This window comes from Equus caballus, chromosome 20 (genome assembly GCF_041296265.1).
Source record: "Equus caballus isolate H_3958 breed thoroughbred chromosome 20, TB-T2T, whole genome shotgun sequence".
NCBI lineage: Eukaryota > Metazoa > Chordata > Mammalia > Perissodactyla > Equidae > Equus > Equus caballus.
This window is the reverse complement of record NC_091703.1, coordinates 38,673,143-38,692,458: the sequence shown is the minus strand read 5'-3', so window position 1 is coordinate 38,692,458 and position 19,316 is coordinate 38,673,143. Positions and strand designations below refer to the sequence as shown.

The 19,316-nt window shown below is 43.5% G+C and overlaps 1 protein-coding gene across 14 annotated transcripts in view; it reads left to right on the top strand.

The window, feature by feature from the left end:
* TCP11 (t-complex 11) overlaps positions 1 to 19,316 on the top strand; it is a 132,842-nt gene that overhangs the window by 94,747 nt on the left and 18,779 nt on the right. For 2 of the 14 annotated variants that reach the window (XM_070245449.1, XM_070245456.1), the window contains exons 2-3: positions 14,136 to 14,266; positions 18,420 to 18,557. The exons of 2 other annotated variants lie outside the window; for them this stretch is intronic. In XM_070245449.1, the coding sequence (XP_070101550.1) occupies positions 14,263 to 14,266; positions 18,420 to 18,557 (142 nt within the window). In that variant the 5' untranslated portion in view covers positions 14,136 to 14,262. Of the gene's footprint in view, positions 1 to 14,135; positions 14,267 to 17,888; positions 18,209 to 18,419; positions 18,558 to 19,316 lie in introns of those variants that run through there. 10 more of the 14 variants (XM_070245457.1, XM_070245458.1, XM_070245455.1 and 7 more) reach the window with 8 other exon arrangements.

The window sequence follows — 19,316 nt, the reverse complement described above, 5'->3', positions numbered from 1 at the left end:
ATTGAAATAAAATAATATTGTGTGGTGAAGTAAAAAGCGTTCTATTCATTCAGTCTCTCTTTAAGTGTGTATCAGGTGTTTGCTGTGCCAGGGAGCCTCAGGTAGTGACAGTGAACACGGTTTCTGCTATAGATGTGTTGATCTCATATCTGTCATTTTCTACAAGTTAGAAAACAATTTAAAATAAATAAAGCAGGTCCGCAGGAAGCAAGCATTTCAAGAACATTTCTATATGGTATATATCCAAAAAATTTTTAATCTCCTCCATGTAGATTTCATAAATGAATTTGGTCTTTATCTGAGTAAGAATTATAATAATTTGTTCCTGAACATTTAAAAAGTAACCCAATCACCTATAATTGAATTTCCAAATTTTTAAAAATTTAGAAATTTCCAAACTTTTGCTTGGTTGTCACTACTTAAAAGATGAATTAATCAAGAAGCATTCAATGAATGAACCAACCATGTGTCCAGCACTGTTCTGGTTGTAACAAAGGATAAGAAAGAATTTGAAGAGAAAGGAAGACATTCCCTTCCAGCCAAGATGGAGGAACAGGGACTGGATTTACTCTCCTGCCTGAAACAACCAGAAAAAAAAAAACAGACAAAATATATGAAACAATGGTTTTCAAACCATTTCAGGCAATGAAAGACAGTTATTGAGAGATGGGAAAACAAACAAGGTAAGCCCTACAATTTCTCAAACTTACTGCCTTATGTGGGTTTCCAGGCTGTAGCGCAGGGAGAGAAAACCCAGGCAGAGCCCAACAAATTCTCAGAGTTGAGAATTTTCTGTCTGGGGACAGAGCTAAAAGTCTGGTGAGACCAAGGTGGCTAGAATTTGCAGGACAGAGTACTGGAGAGGAGAGAGCTGCACAGAGATCTGGAGAACTGCAGAGGGTCTCCCTCAAATATTTAGCATGATTGACCCATGAGTATGAGGAAACTACCCAAGTCTGGGGAAAGGATTAGAGAGCAATGGTAGGTGTTCACGCAGAGCTGGGAACAGTGCCTATTCCTACCAGCCAGACCAGAAAACCTCATCAGTCATGGGCGTTGGGTAGAATATTCAAAGGGGGATTGCCTCAGTAGTGGGAAATAATTAGCATTACACTGAACAATCCTCTGATTCCACCTAACAACTCTCAAAAGTAAGCCCAAGGGGCCAGCCTGGTCGTGTAGTGGTTAAGTTTGTGTGCTTGGCTTCGGGAGCCCAGGGTTCACAGGTTCGGATCCCAGGCACAGACCTATGCACCGTTCGTCAAGCCATGCTGCGGTGGTGTCCCACATATAAAAAAAAAAAAAAACAGAGAAAGATTGACAGAGATGTTAGGTCAGGGACAATCTTCCTCAAGCAAAAAGAGGAAGATTGGCAACAGATGTTAGTTCAGGGTCAATTTTCCTCACCAAAAATGATAATAATAATAATAATAAATGACCAAAAGCATCAAGCTGTTTCCAAGTAATCTAACTGGGTCCCATAACAAAGCTCAAGAATATTTACAGTTATAGCAAAATATCCAGCACATAACAAGGGAAAATTCACAATGTCTGGCATGTAAACAAAGATTGTCAAACATGCAAAATGTGACCCGTAATGAGGAGAATAATAAATCAAAATTGACCTACAGTTGACACAGATGTTATAATTAGTAGCCAAGGATGTTAAACCAGTTGTTATAATTTTATTCCATATGTTCAAAAATATATACAATATAAAAAAGATGCAAACTAAACTTTTAGAGATGAAAACTGCAATGAGTGAGATGAAAATCACACCAGCTGAGATTAATAGCAGATTAGACATTGCAGAAGAAAATTTTAGTGAACAGGAAGACATAATAGAAACTATTCAAAATTAAACATACAGAGAAAAAGTTTAAAAAATGAAAACAGCATCATTGCACTATGGGACTTCAAGCAGCCTAATATACAAGTAAATGAGTCCCTGAAAAAGAGGTGGGAGTAAGAAAAATTACTCGAAGAAATAATGGCAAAATTTTTTCTAAATTTGATTAAAATTATGAACTCACAGATCCAAGAAGCTTAATGAGCCTCAAGCACAAGAAACCTGAAGAAAACTACACCAACACACAAATAATCGAAATCCTCAATACCTTTGATAAAGAGAAAATCTTAGAAGCACCCAGAGGAAAAAAAACACATTATATAGAGGAACAAATAGAAGGATAACTACAGATTTCTCATTAGAATCAGTGCAAGTGAGAAGACAATGGAGCAAAATGTTTTAAGTACTGATAGAAAAAAACCTCTCAATCTAAATCCTCTACCCAGCAAAAAATCTTCAAAAATGAAGGTATAATAAAGATCTTTTCAGACACACAGAAGCTAAAAGAATTCATCACCAGCAGAACTGCACTATAAGAAATGAAGTCCTTCAGGCAGAAGGAAAATGATACCAGATGGAAACATGGATCTACCCAAAGGAATGAAGAGCTCTGGAAAAGGTAACTACATGAGTGAATACGTAAGGTTTTTTTGTAACGATATATATCTCTTTCAAAGATAACTGAGTACATAAACAAAAAAATGATGATGTCTTTTGTGGCTTATTACACATGTGTAAGTAAAAAGTATGACAACAAAGCATAAAGGCCAGGAGGGGAGAAATGGATGTATACTACGGTAAGGTTCCTTTTTTTTTTTTGTTAAGATTGGCACCTGAGCTAACAACTGTTGCCAATCTTTTTTTTTTTTTTTTCTTTTCCTCCTCAAATCCCCCAGTACATAGTTGTATATTTTAGTTGTGGGTCCTTCTAGTTGTGGCATGTGAGATGCTGCCTCAGCATGGCCTGACAAGCGGTGCCATGTCTGCATCCAGAATCTGAACCAGTGAAACCCTGGGCTGCCAAAGTGGAGCACGCAGACTTAATCACTTGGCCACAGGGCTGGCCCCTACAGTGAGGTTCTTATACCATAAGTGAAGTGGTATAATATCAATTAAAGGCAGACTGTAAGATATATATCCCATAAACCCTAAAGCAACTGCTAAATTAACAAAACAAAGAATTATAGCTACTAGGCCAACAAAGGAAATAAAATTGAATCATAAAAATACTCAATCCAAAACAAGACAGAAAAAGAAAAAAAGGAAGAAAAAGAAATGGGACAAATGTAAAACAAATAGCAAGATGATAGACTTAAACTGAACCACATCAATAATCACATTAAAAGTACGTGGTCTACGTAGAGAGAAGGGAAACCTCATACAGTGCTGGTGGGAGTGCCAACTGGTGCAGCCACTATGGAAAACAGTACGGAGTTTCCTCAGAAAATTAAGACTAGATCTGCCATATGATCCAGCTATCCCACTGCTGGGTATTTATCCAAAGAACTTGAAAACACAAATGCATAAAGATACACGCACCCCTATGTTCATCGCAGCCTTATCCACAATAGCCAAGACTTGGAAGCAACCTGAGTGCTCATCAGGGGACGAATGGATAAAGAAGATATGGTATTTATACACAATGGAATACTACTCAGCCATAAGAAATGATGAAATCCGGCCATTTGTGACAACATGGATGGACCTTGAGGGTATTATGCTGAGTGAAATAAGTCAGAGGGAGAAAGTCAAATACCACATGATCTCACTTATAAGTAGAAGATAAAAACAATGACAAACAAACGCATAGCAACAGAGATTGGATTGGTGGTTGGCAGAGGGGAAAGGGAGAGGAGGAGGGGGAAAGGGGTGGTTAGGCACATGTGTGTGATGAAGGATTGTAATTAGTCTCTGGGTGGTGAACATGATGTAATCTACGCAGAATTCAAAATATATTACAATGTACACCTGAAAAAAAAAGTACACGGTCTGTGCTGTATGATTTCACTTATATGAGGTATCTAGAGTAACCAAACTCATAGAAACAGAAAGTGGAACCGTGGTTGCCAGGGCCTAGAGGAGGGAGGAGTGAGAAGTTATTGTTTATGGGTACAGAGTTTCAGTTTTTCAAGATAAAAAAGTCCTGGAGATTGCACAACAATGTGAATGTCCTTAACACTACTGAACTGTACACTTAAAATGGTTAAGACGGTCAATTTTATGTTATGTGTATTCTACCACAACTAAAACCAAACCAAACCCAAAAACTTGCATGTTTCTTTGAGGTGAAAAAATAGCAAATGGTCTAAATGTTCTAATTAAAAGGCAGAGATTGTCACACTGGATAGAAAAGCAAGATCAAATCATATGGTGCTTATAAGAAACACACTTTAAAGACATAGGTATGTCAAAAAGGAAAGTGGAAAAGCTATATCATGCTAACACTAATCAAAAGAAAGATGGACCTGGGATGTAATGTACAATATGGTGAGTAGATAGTTAATAAGATTGTATTGTATATTTGAAAGTTGCTAACAGAGTTGATCCTAAAAGTTCTCATTACAAGAAAAAAAAATTGTAACTGTGTGGTGATGGATGTTAACTAGACTTATTGCGGTGATCATTTTTCAGTATATACTATATTGAATCAGTATATTTTACACCTAAAACTAATATAAAATTGTATGTCAATTTTATATATATGTATATATATATATATATATAAAGATGTCTATGACTTGGAAAGATTTCCATGATATATTATTAAATTAAAAATAGTTGTGAAAAGAAAAAGATGGGGTGGCTATATTAACATCAGACAAAGTATATTTCAGAGCAAAGAATATTGTCAGGTATAAAGAACATCATTTCATAATCATAAAGGGGTCAGTTCATCAAGATGAATTAATTCTAAAAGTTTTTGCATCTATTAACAGAGTTTCAAAATACATGAAGCAAAAACTGATAGAACTGCAAGGACAATAGACAAATCACAGTTACAGCGGGAGATTTCCGTGCTCCCTGATAATTGATATACAAGTAGGTAGAAAATAATCAAGGGTATAGAACACTTGAACACCACCATCAATCAAGTTGACCTAATTGACATTTATAGAACACTCCATCCAACAACGGCAGAATGCACATTCTTTTCAAATGCACATGGAACATTTTCCAAAATGGGTCATATTCTGGGCCACAAACCAAGTCCCAGTAAATTTAAAAAGATTCATGTCATAAAAGAATATGTCCTCTCATCACAATGGAATTAAATTAGAAGTCAATAACAGAAAGATTCTTGGAAAATCTCCAAATATTTGGAAACTAAACTTCCAAATAACCCATGGATCAAATAAAAATACAAAAGGGAAACTAGAATGTATTTTGAATGGAATGAAAATGAAAAACCAACATATCAAAATTTCTGGGCTGCTACTAAATCAGTGCTTGTAAAGTCTTAAATCAGCAACCTCAGCTTCTCCCTTAAGGAACTTGAAAAAGAGCAAATGAAACCCAAAGGAAGCAGAAGAAAGGAAACCATAAAGATCAGAGCAGAAATTAATGAAATAGAACACAGCAAAACAATGGATAAAATCAATAAAGCCAAAAGGTAGTTCTTTGAGAAGATCAATAATATTGATAAGTCTTCAGCCACATGGATCAGGAAAAAAGAGAGGAGACACAAATTATCAATATCAGTAATGAGAGAAGTGACCTCATGACAGATTTTACAGGTAATAAAAGCATGATAAGAGAATATTATGAACAACTTTGCTGATGTCAATAATGACCAACAAATGCGAATACATTAGACAACTTAGATGCAATAGATAAATTCTCTGAAAGACAAACTACCAAATCTCACTCAATAAGAAGAGAAAACTTGAAAAGCCTAGTTTCTATTAAAACAATTGAATTTGTAGCTTAAAACCTTCTCCCGAGAAAACTTCAGGCCTAGATGACTTCACTGGTAAATTCTACAAATATTTAAAGGAGAAATAATACCAATTCTATACAAATTCAGAAAACTGAAAAGGAGAAAAACTTCTCAACTCATCCCAAGGACAGTGTTACCCTGATACTAAAAGCAGACAAACACATTTATAAGAAAACTACAGACCAATACTTCTCATAAACATAGATGCAAAAATTCCAAAAAAATTTTAGCAAATAAAATCCAACAATAGATAAAAACACAAAAGACATCATGACTAAGTGGGATTTATTCCAGGAAGGCAAGGATGACTTAACATTAAAAAATCAATATAATTGGGGCCGGCCCAGTGGTGCAGTGGTTAAGTTCTCACGTTCTGCTTCTTGGCTGCCCAGGGTTCACTGGTTCGGATCCCGGGTGCGGACATGGCATCGCTTGGCAAAAAGCCATGCTGTGGTAGGCATCCCAGTATAAAGTAGAGGAAGATGGGCATGGATGTTAGCTCAGGGCCAGTCTTCCTCAGCTAAAAGAGGAGGATCGGCACTAGTTAGCTCAGGGCTAATCTTCCTCAAAAAAAAAAAAAAAAATCAATATAATTCACAATATTAACAAAGTAAGAAAGAAAAACCATATGATCATCTTAATAGATGCAGAAAAAACTTTTGACAAAAGACAACATCCATTCCTGGGGAAAAACTCTCAGCAAACTAGTAGTAGAAGGGAACTTCCTCAACCTGATAAAGAGCATCTATGAAAAACCTACAGGTTAATGTCATACATAATGTTGTGAGACTGAATGCTTTCCCTCTAAGATGAGGAGCAAGAGAAGGGATACCTGCTCTCACCTCTTCTATTCAACATTGTACTAAAGGTTTTAGCCAGTGTAATAAGACAAGAAAAAAACAGGCATCCCAGGGCCAGCCCAGTGGCACAGCGGTTAAGTTCGCATGTTCCACTTCAGCAGCCTGGAGTTCGCCGGTTCAGATCCCAAGTGCAGACATGGCACCACTTGGCAAGCCATGCTGGTGTAGGCATCCCACATATAAAGTAGAGGAAGGTGGGCATGGATGTTAGCTCAGGGCCAGTCTTCCTCAGCAAAAAGAGGAAGATTGGCAGCAGATATTAGCTCAGGGCTAATCTTCCAAAAAAAAGAAAACCCAAAAAAAACAGGCATCCAGATTGGAAAGGAAGAAGTAAAACTGTCTTTTATGCAAGACAACCTGACACCAAAAGCATGATCCATAAAGAAAAATTGATAAACCAGATTTAATCAAAATGAAAAACTTCTGCTCTATAAAAGACACTATTAGGAGAATGAAAAGTCACAGACTGGGAGAAAAATATCTGCAAAGCATATAATTGATAAAGGAGTTGTATTCAGAATATGTAAAGAGCTCTTACAACTCAATAATAAGAAAACACACAACCCAATTTAAAAAACGAGCAAAACATTTCAGTGGAAACTTCACCAAAGGAGACACTTGGGTGACAAATAGGAATACGAAAAGATGCTCGACATTATTAGTCATCGAGGAAATGCAAATTAAAACCACAATGAGAAACCATTACACCCTTATTAGAATGGCTTAAAAAAAGATTGACATTACCAAGTGTTGGTAAGGATATAGAACAACTGAAACTTTCATACACTGCTGAATGGAAATGTAAAATGAGACAACCACTTTGGAGAAATGTTTGTCAGTTTCTTATAAAATTAAACATACTTACCTATAATCCAACAATTCCACTCATAGGTGTTTACTCAAGAGAAATGAAAACATCTGTCCACAAAAAGACATACTAGAATATTTATAGGAGCTTTATTCATAATAGTCAAAAACTAGAAATAACCCAAATATCCATCAATAGATAAATGGATAAACAAACTATGGTACATTCACACAATGGACCACTACTCTTCAGTAAAAAGGAAAAAACTACCGATAAATGCCACAAAACAGATGAATCATACAAACATTATGATGAGTCATAGAAGTTAGACACGAAAGACTCCTGTAATGAACTAAATTGTGTCCCCAAATTCATATATTGAAGCCCTAACCAATGTGACTGTATTTAGAGACAGGACCTTTAAAGAGGTAATTAAGGTTAAATGAGGTCATAAGGGTAGGCCCCTAATCCAACAGGACAGTGTCTTTATAAGAAGAGGGAGACACCAGGGATGCGCCCACACAGAGAAAAGGCCGCGTGAGGACACAGCAAGAAGTCGGCCATCTGCAAGCCAAGGAGAGAGGCCTCAGGAGAAACCAACCTGTCCACACCTTGATCTTTGTCTTCCAGCCTCCAGAACTGTGAGAAAATAAATCTCTGTTGTTTAAGCTTCCCAATCTGTGGTATATTTACGGCAGCCCAGGGGACTAATACAACTATATATCGTATAATTGCATCTATATGAAATTTTAGAACAAGTAAAACCAATCTATAGTGACAGAAAGCAAATCAGTGGTTGCCTGGGGCCTGGGATAAGAAGATGGGTATTGACTGCAAATGGGCATGAGGAAACTTTTGGGTGTGAGGGAAGTATTCTGTTTGATTGTGGTGGTGATTACCTGGTGTATATATTTGTCAAAACACATCAAACTGTATGATTAAAATTGGCACATTTTATTCATGAAAATTATACCTCAATAAAGTTAATTTTAAAGGAAACAAAAAATATTATGTAAAAAGTATAGACAAGAACTCTTGAGTGCAATGTAAGGGAGTTGTGGAGTCTACCAATGGTTCCCATCTTTGATTTTGCAATTTTGGATTTTTAGAGAGGTGCGTCCCCAGCAAAGGAAGCTGTGGGTACTCTCAGCCCTCTGTCCAAACAGGGCTGCAGATGGAGCTCTCCATGCTGAAGGCCGACAGAGTGTGAGCTATGTATTTCCCATAATTTATTCATGGAAAACAGCCAACATTAAAGATTAACCAACTATTACAGTCAAAGATATTTTGTACTTAAAAAAATGCTTAATATAAAATTTTGTGTCTTTTTTTACCAAGTCCCCATTTCTATCGTCAACTGATGCTGCAATTTTACTTAGCCTGGGGCCAAGTCCTTCCTGGTGTCTTGTTCTCCAACTTGGACTGGGCATGGCATCAAAGCCCCTCTGGGATGCTTGCCTCATGGAGACTGAGGATGTCACTGCGGACACTAAAGGGTGCCTGCCCTAATTAGAGGGACAACTACTATTAACCTTTCTAACACAGCAACTAGTGCTTCTTTTCTCACCATAGAGTAGAAAGGAAAGAGAGAAGACTTGGATGAGATGATTTTAACTGTTTCCAGCTATACCATCCTCTGAGTCTGTGATATTAAGTTCATTCATTGCTTCTTTCACTCACTCATTCTACTATCATCTCTCCATGCTGGATCCTGTAGTAAGGGCTGGGAATGCAGCAGTCATGGAGACAGACATGGTTTGTGCCTCCATGCTGCTTACATTCCAGTGTGATATGGGGGACACAAGCATCCTAAATCAGACTGGCTTAAGCAATAAGGAATGTATTGGCTTGATGCTGGGAAATCTCAGGTGGAGGCTGGGCCTCAGGCATTCCCTGATCCTCTTGGGGCGGTGAGGCGGGTAATACGATGGCCTCCAGGGAGAGTTCCTGGCCTCCCACCCTGCCAGGACAAAACCCGGAGGAAAGACTCTCCTTCCCCAAGGGAGTGTGATGAAGTAGCACATTGCCAGAATCCTCTACCTGACCTTTCCTTGTGCCCCATTGGCCTGACTTGCGTCACGTGGTCTCTCTGAACCAATCATTGTAAGGGAGATGGGATTACCCTCAGACCAATCAGGCTCCTCCATGAAACTGGGTGTGGGGGGAATGCACTGGGCACATCTCAGGGACCAAAAATTTAGAGGCACTGCAGATTTGACTCAAATGTACACATAGCAAACTTAAACATTGGTTCAAGGCAGCCTATAACTCCTTAGCAACTTTTGGAAGCATTAACTTCAAATACTGGTTTCAACTACAAACTAATTCAAGGGAGTAAACTTACACAAAACATAGCAGAATTGTCCAGAGGTTTCACTGACTGTTGAGGGGCAGTCAGCAAAGATTGCTTGGGGAGGCCACTCTTGAGCTGGCTCCGGAAGCACACAGCTTGGCTTGGAGTTCCCAGCTCTGAGACTTACTACCTGGGTAAGTCCCTGAAGTTCTTGGAGGCTCCCTTTCCTCTTCTGTAAAATAGGCACTATAAGACCATCTTTATAGGATTTGTGAGAGGACCAGATGAGGTAAGATATGTGATGCCTCTTAGTACAGTGCTTGGCACCTAGTTAGTGCTCAATATTATTATGTAATATGTGCAGAGCCATCCAATTGACAACATCGCTACATACACCTGGATAATTCTCAGGTTGCTTCTGACCCACATCTTCATCTTCTCAGAATCTGATTTTAGGTCACAGTTGATCAAGAATAGGAGCACTACTCACAAGTATTTGTCAATGCTCTGTCCTCCACCTGTGTTGCTTTCCTCTTGCGCTCCTCCTCCTCCACGTTTCAGGAAGTGGTATAAAAGACTCATCAAGGGCTCTGAGGTCAGACTCCTGGGTTCAAGTCCCTGTTTTAGCCCTTATTCACTGTATGACCTTGGGCAGGATACTTAAGTTCTCCTCATCTGTGAAGTGGGTGTAAAAACAACGTCTTTGTTGTAGGGTTGTTGTGAGAATGGTAGCACATCCATGTGAAGGGCTCCCGTGGTAAGCGCTCGACATGTGTTGTCTGGTATTATTACGACTAGTTCATCTATCAACCATGACTCCTGACTCCATTCTTGTTATCAGTTACTCTGTCTCTCTCCTTAATTCCAGCTGCTTATTTCCACCTGCCTGTGGAACAGTTCTTCATAAAGACCCAACCAAAACTTCATTTTTAACCTGTCCTAAAATACGCTCATCCACTCTCCTCTTTCCCCAAATTTCCACCTTTGTCTTCCTGCAGCCATTCTTTCCATTAACATCAACATCTATGGGAAACGGAGGGCTTGGTTTCCTGTTTCAAGAATTCCAGATGTCAGAAAACCTGCTTCTCTCCTCCCTTCCCACAAATTCTCATAGCTGGAGGGCGCTCCCACCCAGCTTGAGGGGAGTGGGGCCAGAGCTGTGAAGTGACTTGCCCAGGGTCACCAGCAAGTGGACAGCAGAAGGAATTCAGGCATCCTGCTTTTGAGATGATTCCCCTTCCACTGCCCCATGGCTCACTGTTTCTCTGTGCCATGAAACCACTTTGCCCAGTTGTCCGAAGGGCCCCAGCAGGCTCACAATCCTGGGGTTGGGGAGGGGAGGTTGGGGTCCCCAAGTGGTCCTTGAAACAATTAAAACTCAGATTTCATAAGCCAAGTCTCCTGTTATCCTGAGTTGGGCCCAGGGGAAGGTTGGGGGCACGGGGGAGACTGGCTCCTTTGAGAGTTTCCAAGCATTGTGAGCAAAGTAAAACGCAAACTAAAGGATGTGAGTCATTCTGAGTGTGCCTCTGCTGGCCACAAGTGGGTACAAAAGATGTAAATGCTGCAGGGGTTACGAGGGGTTTAGCCAGTGTTAATCAGTGTGAGAAATTCCATAGCATGGAATTTGAGGGTACCCAAGGGAGCCCTTCGTGTCTTTTCTTGCATTCCCATCTCTCTTAGCCCTGACACAGCTCAGGGACGTAACTCTGTAGCTGACGGGCACTGAACGGAGCCCACAGGCGGGCTTCAGACACCAAAACAGCCACCTAGCTCATCGTGTTCCTACTTCCTCAGACTACTGAAGTCAGAAAATTCCCGCCATTCCTGAGCTTGGAACAGAGACTCAGACCCAGTGACCTCCTTTTGTTCCCGCTGGGGGCTGCAGCCCCTCTGCAAGTTTAAACCATTCCAGTGAGCTCCGGCTTCATCTCATAGACGCTGTCGGTGGAGGACAGGGAAGTGGGAGAGAGCACTAGGGAGAGTCTACAAGGTGGAAAGAGGATGGCCACGATCTCCCCATTCTCCCACCATGCCATGGGAACAAAACAAGCCCCAAAGTAAAAGTGGAGTTTAAAACTGTTCTCTGTTTATAGAGACAGAAAGTAGAATAGAGGTTACCAGGGGCTGGGGGTGGGGAGGAGGGGAGGGGCAGTTATTGTTTAACGGGTACAGAGTTTTTGTTGGGGGATGATGAAAGATTTGGCGTATAGATAGTGGTGGTGGTTACACAACACTGTGAATTTAATTTATGTAATGCCACTGAATTGTACACTTAACGGTTAAAATGATAAATATTATGCTATGTATTTTACCACAATAAAAAAAAATTCTACAATAATTTTTTTTAAAAACCCTGTTCTCTGCATTTCTTTTGAAACTGACTTCAAATAGACTGGCTCTCAAATCTATGCAGCTGGCTTCTTTGTCAGGAGATCATTATACTTTGCTTTAGGCTGGTGGTTCTGGAGAATTATGGATGACAGCAATGATCGAAACTGACGGGTTTCTCAAGTGTTTGAAATTTCTTCATCCCTACCCAATAATGTCTATTCAGGAAAAGCTTGTCTTTACAAAGTCAGAAAAATAAAAGAAAATGCATAGGTCACCATCTAAAGTGAGCCCGGTTTAAGAAAATCTATGGGAAATCTCAGAATCGGGAAACAAATTGGTGGCTGATGATTTGCCTTACAAAAGACTGGTTCACTTTAACAAGAGTTTACTCAAAGGTTTCTTTAAGAAGAGAGCCCCCTGGCGCATTTAATGATATTATTGGATTAAAAAGAAATCATCCGGACCATTCAAGGACATTGCACTGTAAATATGTGAATGCATTGTATTGTGTTGTAAGAGTAGGAATAAAGGAGTCAGGACTCTTTGACAAATGGACCATTTTGGCCCCAAGTAACACAAGGAGGGAGCAAGATGAGTTTTCTTGGCCTAAAACCCTGGCTGCTTTCTGGGAAGGCTTTGGGAGTTTGTGATTTATTTAAGACCAGCTAAGCCCAAGGCCTGCGATGTGTCCCTTTGGAGAACTCGGGGTCAAAGTTCTAACTCTGCTCATGCTGACCCCTATCACCTGCTCATCATAAAGACTCTCAGACGTGAGCTCAGCTCTGTCCTGTGATGGCAGAAAAATAGATCTGTTGCCAGAAAGTGGATTCTCTCCGGTGATGAAGAATGATCCTTATTTATGTCTGCATAGGTACATTCTGGGGCCCATAAAGGTTTAATTGTCCCTCTAACTAGTTTTTTAAAAAACCCACAAAGAGGCTGCCAGCTTTCCCCAGAGTTTAAAACCAACTGAATGCGGTTCTGTGGAAACTGCTTTAAGTGTGTAACTTGCACCGTGTCCTGGGGCACAAGGCGCGATTGTTTTGGGGACTCGAAAGATGCAGCTCTTAGGAGACTTTTAAAGTCAGCTTTTGTGGCTTTGGCTGCTGCTGACCCTGGCTCGCTCTACAGAGAGAGAGAGTGAGGGAGAGAGAGACTGAGAGGGCCCCTCTCACCAGGAGCCTGTAAATTACTCCCAGGGTGCCACTGCCCCCTGCTGCCACCTTCCAGTTCAGTGGGGGATCCCCGGTCACAGGACCCTAACCGTGCCTCCTTTTCTCTCCGACATTGTCTTTGCTGGTTTAAAAGACTCACAGGAAGCTAAGGACAGAGGAGAGACAGACAGAGAGAAAACATGTCTATGAGACAAAAAGAGAAAGACACTGGTAACCAAAACTAGGTCCAGAGAGATACACTTTGCCTGACTTCTTGGATGTGTGTGGGGAGCAGTGGCCCACTCTATGTCACTCCTCTGACACTGCTGCCTCCCTCATTTGTGCCTATGTGTTCATTCTACAGTTACTGAGTGGGCACTTACTTTGTGAAACCGGGGGGCCAAGTCGCTTTAACTACACTCAGTTGTCTCTTTGCAAAAGTAGTTAGATAATGCACTACCAAAACCCACCCTACAGATAACATCTCTGATGCTTGGGTCACCATGGTAACGGGTGCTTGAGTTTTTCAGGAACTGAGAGTCAACTCCTCGTCCAGTTCAGGCTGGTTAAGACCACCAACTCATCAGCTGGGCCTGCATGGATGACCCATAGGCCCTTTGATGTCAAGGAACTGAAAACTCCACTCTCAGATGGCGGTAACACCACCATTTTGTGAACATGAGTCCCATGAAGAGCCATGAAGCTTGACTATGCTTGCGCAGGTCATCAGTTACCTCACTTCTCCTCACCTCCAGTCATCTATTCCCACACTTCACACCACCCTGGCCCTCTACCCCATAACTATCCCTAATCCCCATTTTTTGGGGAGGTGGATTTGAGATTTATTCTCCCGTCTCCTCACTTGGCTGCCTAGTGAATTAAACCCTCTCTCTGCTGCAGACTCGTTGTCTTGGTGATTGGTGTAATCATGGAGCAGGGAAAACGAACCTGGTTCCATAACGTATGTTCCAGGCACAGTGGTGAATGAAACGCATACGGTCCCTGCTCTCAGAAAGCTTATAGCCTCATGGGTGAGTAAAAGCTAATTACGCAAACAAACATATAATTACAAACTGTAGTGAGTGCTAGGAAGAAGTAGAGAGTGTTGAGAGAAGTTAATGGAGGGCCATAGAAGGATGTCCAAGGAAGTGAGTCCTTGTAACCTAGACATGAAGGATGAGAAGGAGTCAGTGAGGTCAAAGGGGGTTAGAGGAGGGAGAAGCATCCTAGATGGAAGGGACAGCACGTGCAAAGACCCCGAAGCAGGAAGGAGCGGGGCCTGTTAAGTATTGCTCATGGAGTGAGATGTGGCTGGAGAAGTGGGCAGTCAACGCTGCTGCCAGAATCTTTGTGCTGTCTTTGAGCCCCCTTTCTTTAAAGATCTGTAATGGTTTCCTCATCCATCACACTTCACTTTGAGCTTCAAAGGGCTATGTCCAGACCGCCCCCAGACTACCTCAACCCTTCTCACACTCCTCTTGGGTTCTGTGAAGAAAACACATTTGTCAACAGACTAAAGCAAATAGTTTTGACATGCGGTTCTGTATCATAAGGAGGCTGTAATGAAGTCAGTCCCCGTTTACATGACTCCAAATGGTTCCGTTTAAATGTCCCACCCTGTATTTACGTGTCCTACCCACTTCAGTTGACTGTTTATCTTCCAGTGTATTCTACGCTACTTGCAGTCTGGGCCTCTATTTAACTTCGTCTCTTACTTTTTCCATTCCATGGCCTGTCATTTACATTTTTCTTAAGGAAATGTAAATATTTATTTACAGTATTAGCTTCTACTCTTGCTTAGCTCTGTATATCATGGAGTAAACAGACTGTGATATGGGTTCTAGTCCTGAATTTTCCGTAAACTGGTGGTGACCTTAGCCAAGTCATTCAACCTCACCGAGCCTAAGATGCTTCTTTGTAAAATGAGGTGTTTTTCATTTTTGTTACTTTGTTTTGTTTTAGCTAGCAGATCCACATTCAGGATTCCTCTCAAATTCTGTGGCTCTGTACCTCTTACAGCCACCTAGGAGTATTTCTCTTACACCTTTCTCTTTATCCGCCCCTCTTTCAGAATGCCTTCGTGGGTAGGACTGACTTTCTACATAATTTGCTTTTGTGGGGTAGTGGACGCAGGATAGTATTGAACAAGTGAGAACAGATCATACATTTGGGCTTGGATCAAAGCTCACATATGTGGAGAAGTCGTCGAGGAGTAGGAAAATTCTAGCTATATGCCTGAAATTCCCTTAGACAGCTTCTCAAACTGGGGTGTATATACCCACAGGGGCACACAGAGGTGTGCCAGTGAATATAGGAATACCCTTCCTTCTGGAATAAGATTCTACTCAAAGATTTGAGGAGAACAAATAGACTTTGGTATTAAAACAAATATGGACATATTATGAATAAAAGATAAAAGTCATATGACATCTTAATATAAAAGGGGAAACCTGGGGTGGACAGCCTTGGGCACACTGCAATGTGAGAGGAAACAGGGCTTTTACTTCTGTCCTTGGGTCATTTGAAAAATAATTGCCTTATGGGTCTTTTGAGATATGTGCCCTTTAATAGGGAAAAGGTGTTAAGTTATTCAGGGGGGGCATTCCTGCCAAATAATGGAGATATGTGAAAAATCCAGTTTCACCCATTAGGAGAGTTTAAAGAGGGTCCTGAGGTTGCAAAGGAGCCAGGTTGAACAAGAGTCCCATTTCCACAGCCCAACTCAGTTATACAGTCTTGCTTAGGATCCTGGCTAAACGCTGGGGCTGAACTGACCCAAACATCTGGGAGATCTCTCACCTTTTCTCTGACCTCCAGTAGCACTTCCTGTTTGAGCCCTAGCTCTGGTACCTACCAGACCAGTATACTTTCTCATTTATACAGCTTCTCAGGCAGAGTGAGGGAGGTAGTGTGAATTAAGAGACAGCACATGATCAAGAGACAAGGCCTTGCTTGCCATGTGACTTTTGGTAACTATCTGAAATCTCCCTGGTCCCCCATTTGCTCTGCTATTAAATGGTCCAATGTAACACCTGCTGTGCCTACTGGACAGGTAGGACTGTGTGCGGGGCATATGGATTTGCAATGTAAAAGCATTTTGTAAATCATTGAACAAAAATCAGTTATTATTAACTAAGACCCCAAAGGGAAGGAGGTATATCTCTCACTTCATCTCTCTATTCCCCTCAACCTCTAACTTTTGCCTACTTGGTTCTGATAACTGTTAATGATAAAGATCATGAAATGCTGTCCCCAGGCTGACCCTGGGAACACTCTAATTCTGTCCTTCTCCCCTACCCCCCTCCTTTCCTCCTCTTCTGGCATCCCCCCCCCCCCACCCATGTGCTCCCACACTGCTCTTTCTTCCTGCCGCCCCTTCCAGAGAATTCCAGTATTAAGAGGATGCTTAAAGAGTCTGTGTAATGCATATGAATGAACTGCTGGAGGGATTTCAGGCATCAGCAGGGAGAGTTTTATGGCAATGCCGTTTTTGTGGGGAAATGAACTGGTGTCATGCTGGAAACTTTCTTCCTGAAATAAAAATGCCCAAACAGAATTCTGGAATTTTTTTTTTAGGAGAAATCAACAGCCTAGCCTAAATGTTTCCCTATGTAATAACGAAGAAATATTTTCATTGAACTCTTTGCTTAAGTCACCATACAACTTCCTACCATTTCTGCTGGGTTTGGCGTGAAGGCCAGCCTGCTTCACAGCCGACATCCCTGAGGGAAATACCAGGAAAGGGCGAGGAGGAGGAAAGGGCAGGTTCAGAACGTATTGGATTGAGAGACTCTGGCTGAACAGTAACTTTACTAGGCCATTCCCCTCAGAGCTGCCTGCGCCTCAGAGTGGAGTGGCCTTTCCTTAAGCAGAAACGTTCTTGGGCCTCTTCCTAATTTTCCCCTTCAAAATGCACGAGTTGTGCAAGGAAAATCCACATTCCACACTAACAAGGCAAGGGTTATAACCAGAACTTGGTTTCTTACAGGCAATATTTTCATCTGTTGTTTCATTTTAGTTTTTTTTTAAGTAAGCTTTTGTGGTGAGAAGTCGTCAGAGTAATAAAGAAGGATGGGAGAATGTGGCATGGAAACTTCCTTTTCCTTTTTTCCCCCAAAGTGCAGGGATTGGGGGTGGTTGGGGGGGACCTATCCCCAAGTCCTCACATCACTCCAGGGCCAAAAGAGCAGATCTGGAAGCAAGAAAGGCCACTAACCCGGAGCCAGGAGCAGAAGGGCCAGCCCCGGGTCACGGATGAACCTGAACGGAACCGCCCCTGCCTCCCAGCCCCCGCGCCTCCCCGACCGGCACGTGGCGAGGGCGCTCGGTTTCCACGCAGAGGGGTGGGAGGGCGGCCCTCCGCTCACAGGGCGCCCAGGGCGCGCTAAAGAACCATCGTCCTGGCTGGGGGTCTGTGCTTCCCGGGCTGTACGGACACGCCGAAGAGAAAGACCACGCTGCACCGCCTCCCTTTCTAAGGAGTTCCAGCGATCTTCCTGGCGGGGACGGGAGGTCACGGGCAGGGACGGGCCCCGGCGACCACGCAGCCAGAGGCCCCGGAGGCTTCGTGCCCGCGACGGCCGAGGCAGGAGCCGCCGCCGCTTCCACGGGCGCGCGCGGGGCCAGCACGTGCCCCTCCCGTTGTCCCGGGAGACGGGCGGGGCTTTGTTCTCAAACCGCGGCCGGTCCCACCGAGCGCCGCGGGCGTCGCGGGCGGGGGTGCGCGGGCTGGGCCTGGTGAGCTGCGCGCCGCCGCCGGGCCGCTCCCTGCCGCCCGCCCCCCGCCGCCCGCCGCGGTGGTACAGCCCGGACCCCAGGCCGCGGGGTGAGCGAGCCGCCGGGAGCAGGGGCGGCTGCGGCCGGGGAGGAGGTGGGACGCCGGCGCCGGGCGGCCCGGGGCGGGGCGGGGTTTCGGCCGAGGAGGTCCAGGGAGAATGGCTCGAGGAAGGGCCGCTGGCCTCAGTTTCCCCGTTGTGCGTCCACCTCTTGGCTGCTGTCTGACTCCCCACCCCGTGCCCTCTAGGCTCCTTTGCCCCTGGCTGTCCCCTGGGAGACCCTGAAACTGCCCACCCTCTTCTTTTGGTTTGTCCACGTCGGACGCGACGGGCCGGGCCTCAGACCCCCCTTAGCGGGTGGAGGGCCCCGCGACCGATGCCAACAGCGCGCCCCTTCTCCCCAACCCAGATTCCATCAGCAACATGCCGGACGTCGAGGAGAAGGTGCCCCTGCAGGACCCTGGCGACGCCGAGAGCGGGGCCTGTGAGCCCGAAACGTCGGTACCGACCCAGGGAGACAAGAGCGGCCCCGAGGACCACCCTCCCCGTAGGTCCAGCCCCGCTGGCCCCGTCGCCCTCGGGGGTGCTTAGCTGGTCAGGTCAGCCGGCTGCCGCGGGCTCCAGCGCCACGTGAAGGGCCCGCAGCTCTCTCTCCCCACTCCCCTCCTCTTGCGGTCTGCCCCTCTCCTTACCTCCTCCCGCCCGATCTCTAGGCCCCCACTGACCGGGAGGTCTTTTTGGTCCTGGAGCAAGAGGTGACCCGAGTGTCCTTACTTGGTTCTGACAGGATCTGAGGCTGAGTCAGTTCAAAGCCATCTTTGTTATTCTCGTATTTTGAATTTGTAGGTGGAAATAGCAGACGCCTGGGGTAGATTTTAAGGAACCCAAATGATCTCAGACGGGAATTGCATTTTCTCGGTGCTTCGTTGACTTCAAGAAGTAATGCTGCCCGGGGCTCAGAGTCCTCGGCTCTAGACTGTAGTGGATGTTCTTTCATGTTCCTATTGGGGCGCAAGGTCTGTTCCTCACTTCGGTTGGTCTGATGCCACTGGGACTCGTCCTGCATTTCTCTGATGATGATCTTCAGAGAATTTAACCAGTTTTCAATCTGAAGACCTAGCCACATGGCAACACACCTGAGTTAAAGTCTTGAAGCTTGCAATGGGAAAAAATTAGTTCAAGGTCCTGCTTACGAAGGTGAATTACGTTTGTTTCTCTGGTAGCCACGTGGGGTCGCTGCTGGCTAACAGAATGGCTGCGAAGCCGCAAGTTGGATACTTGGGAGACGTGAACCTGCTGTGGGGTG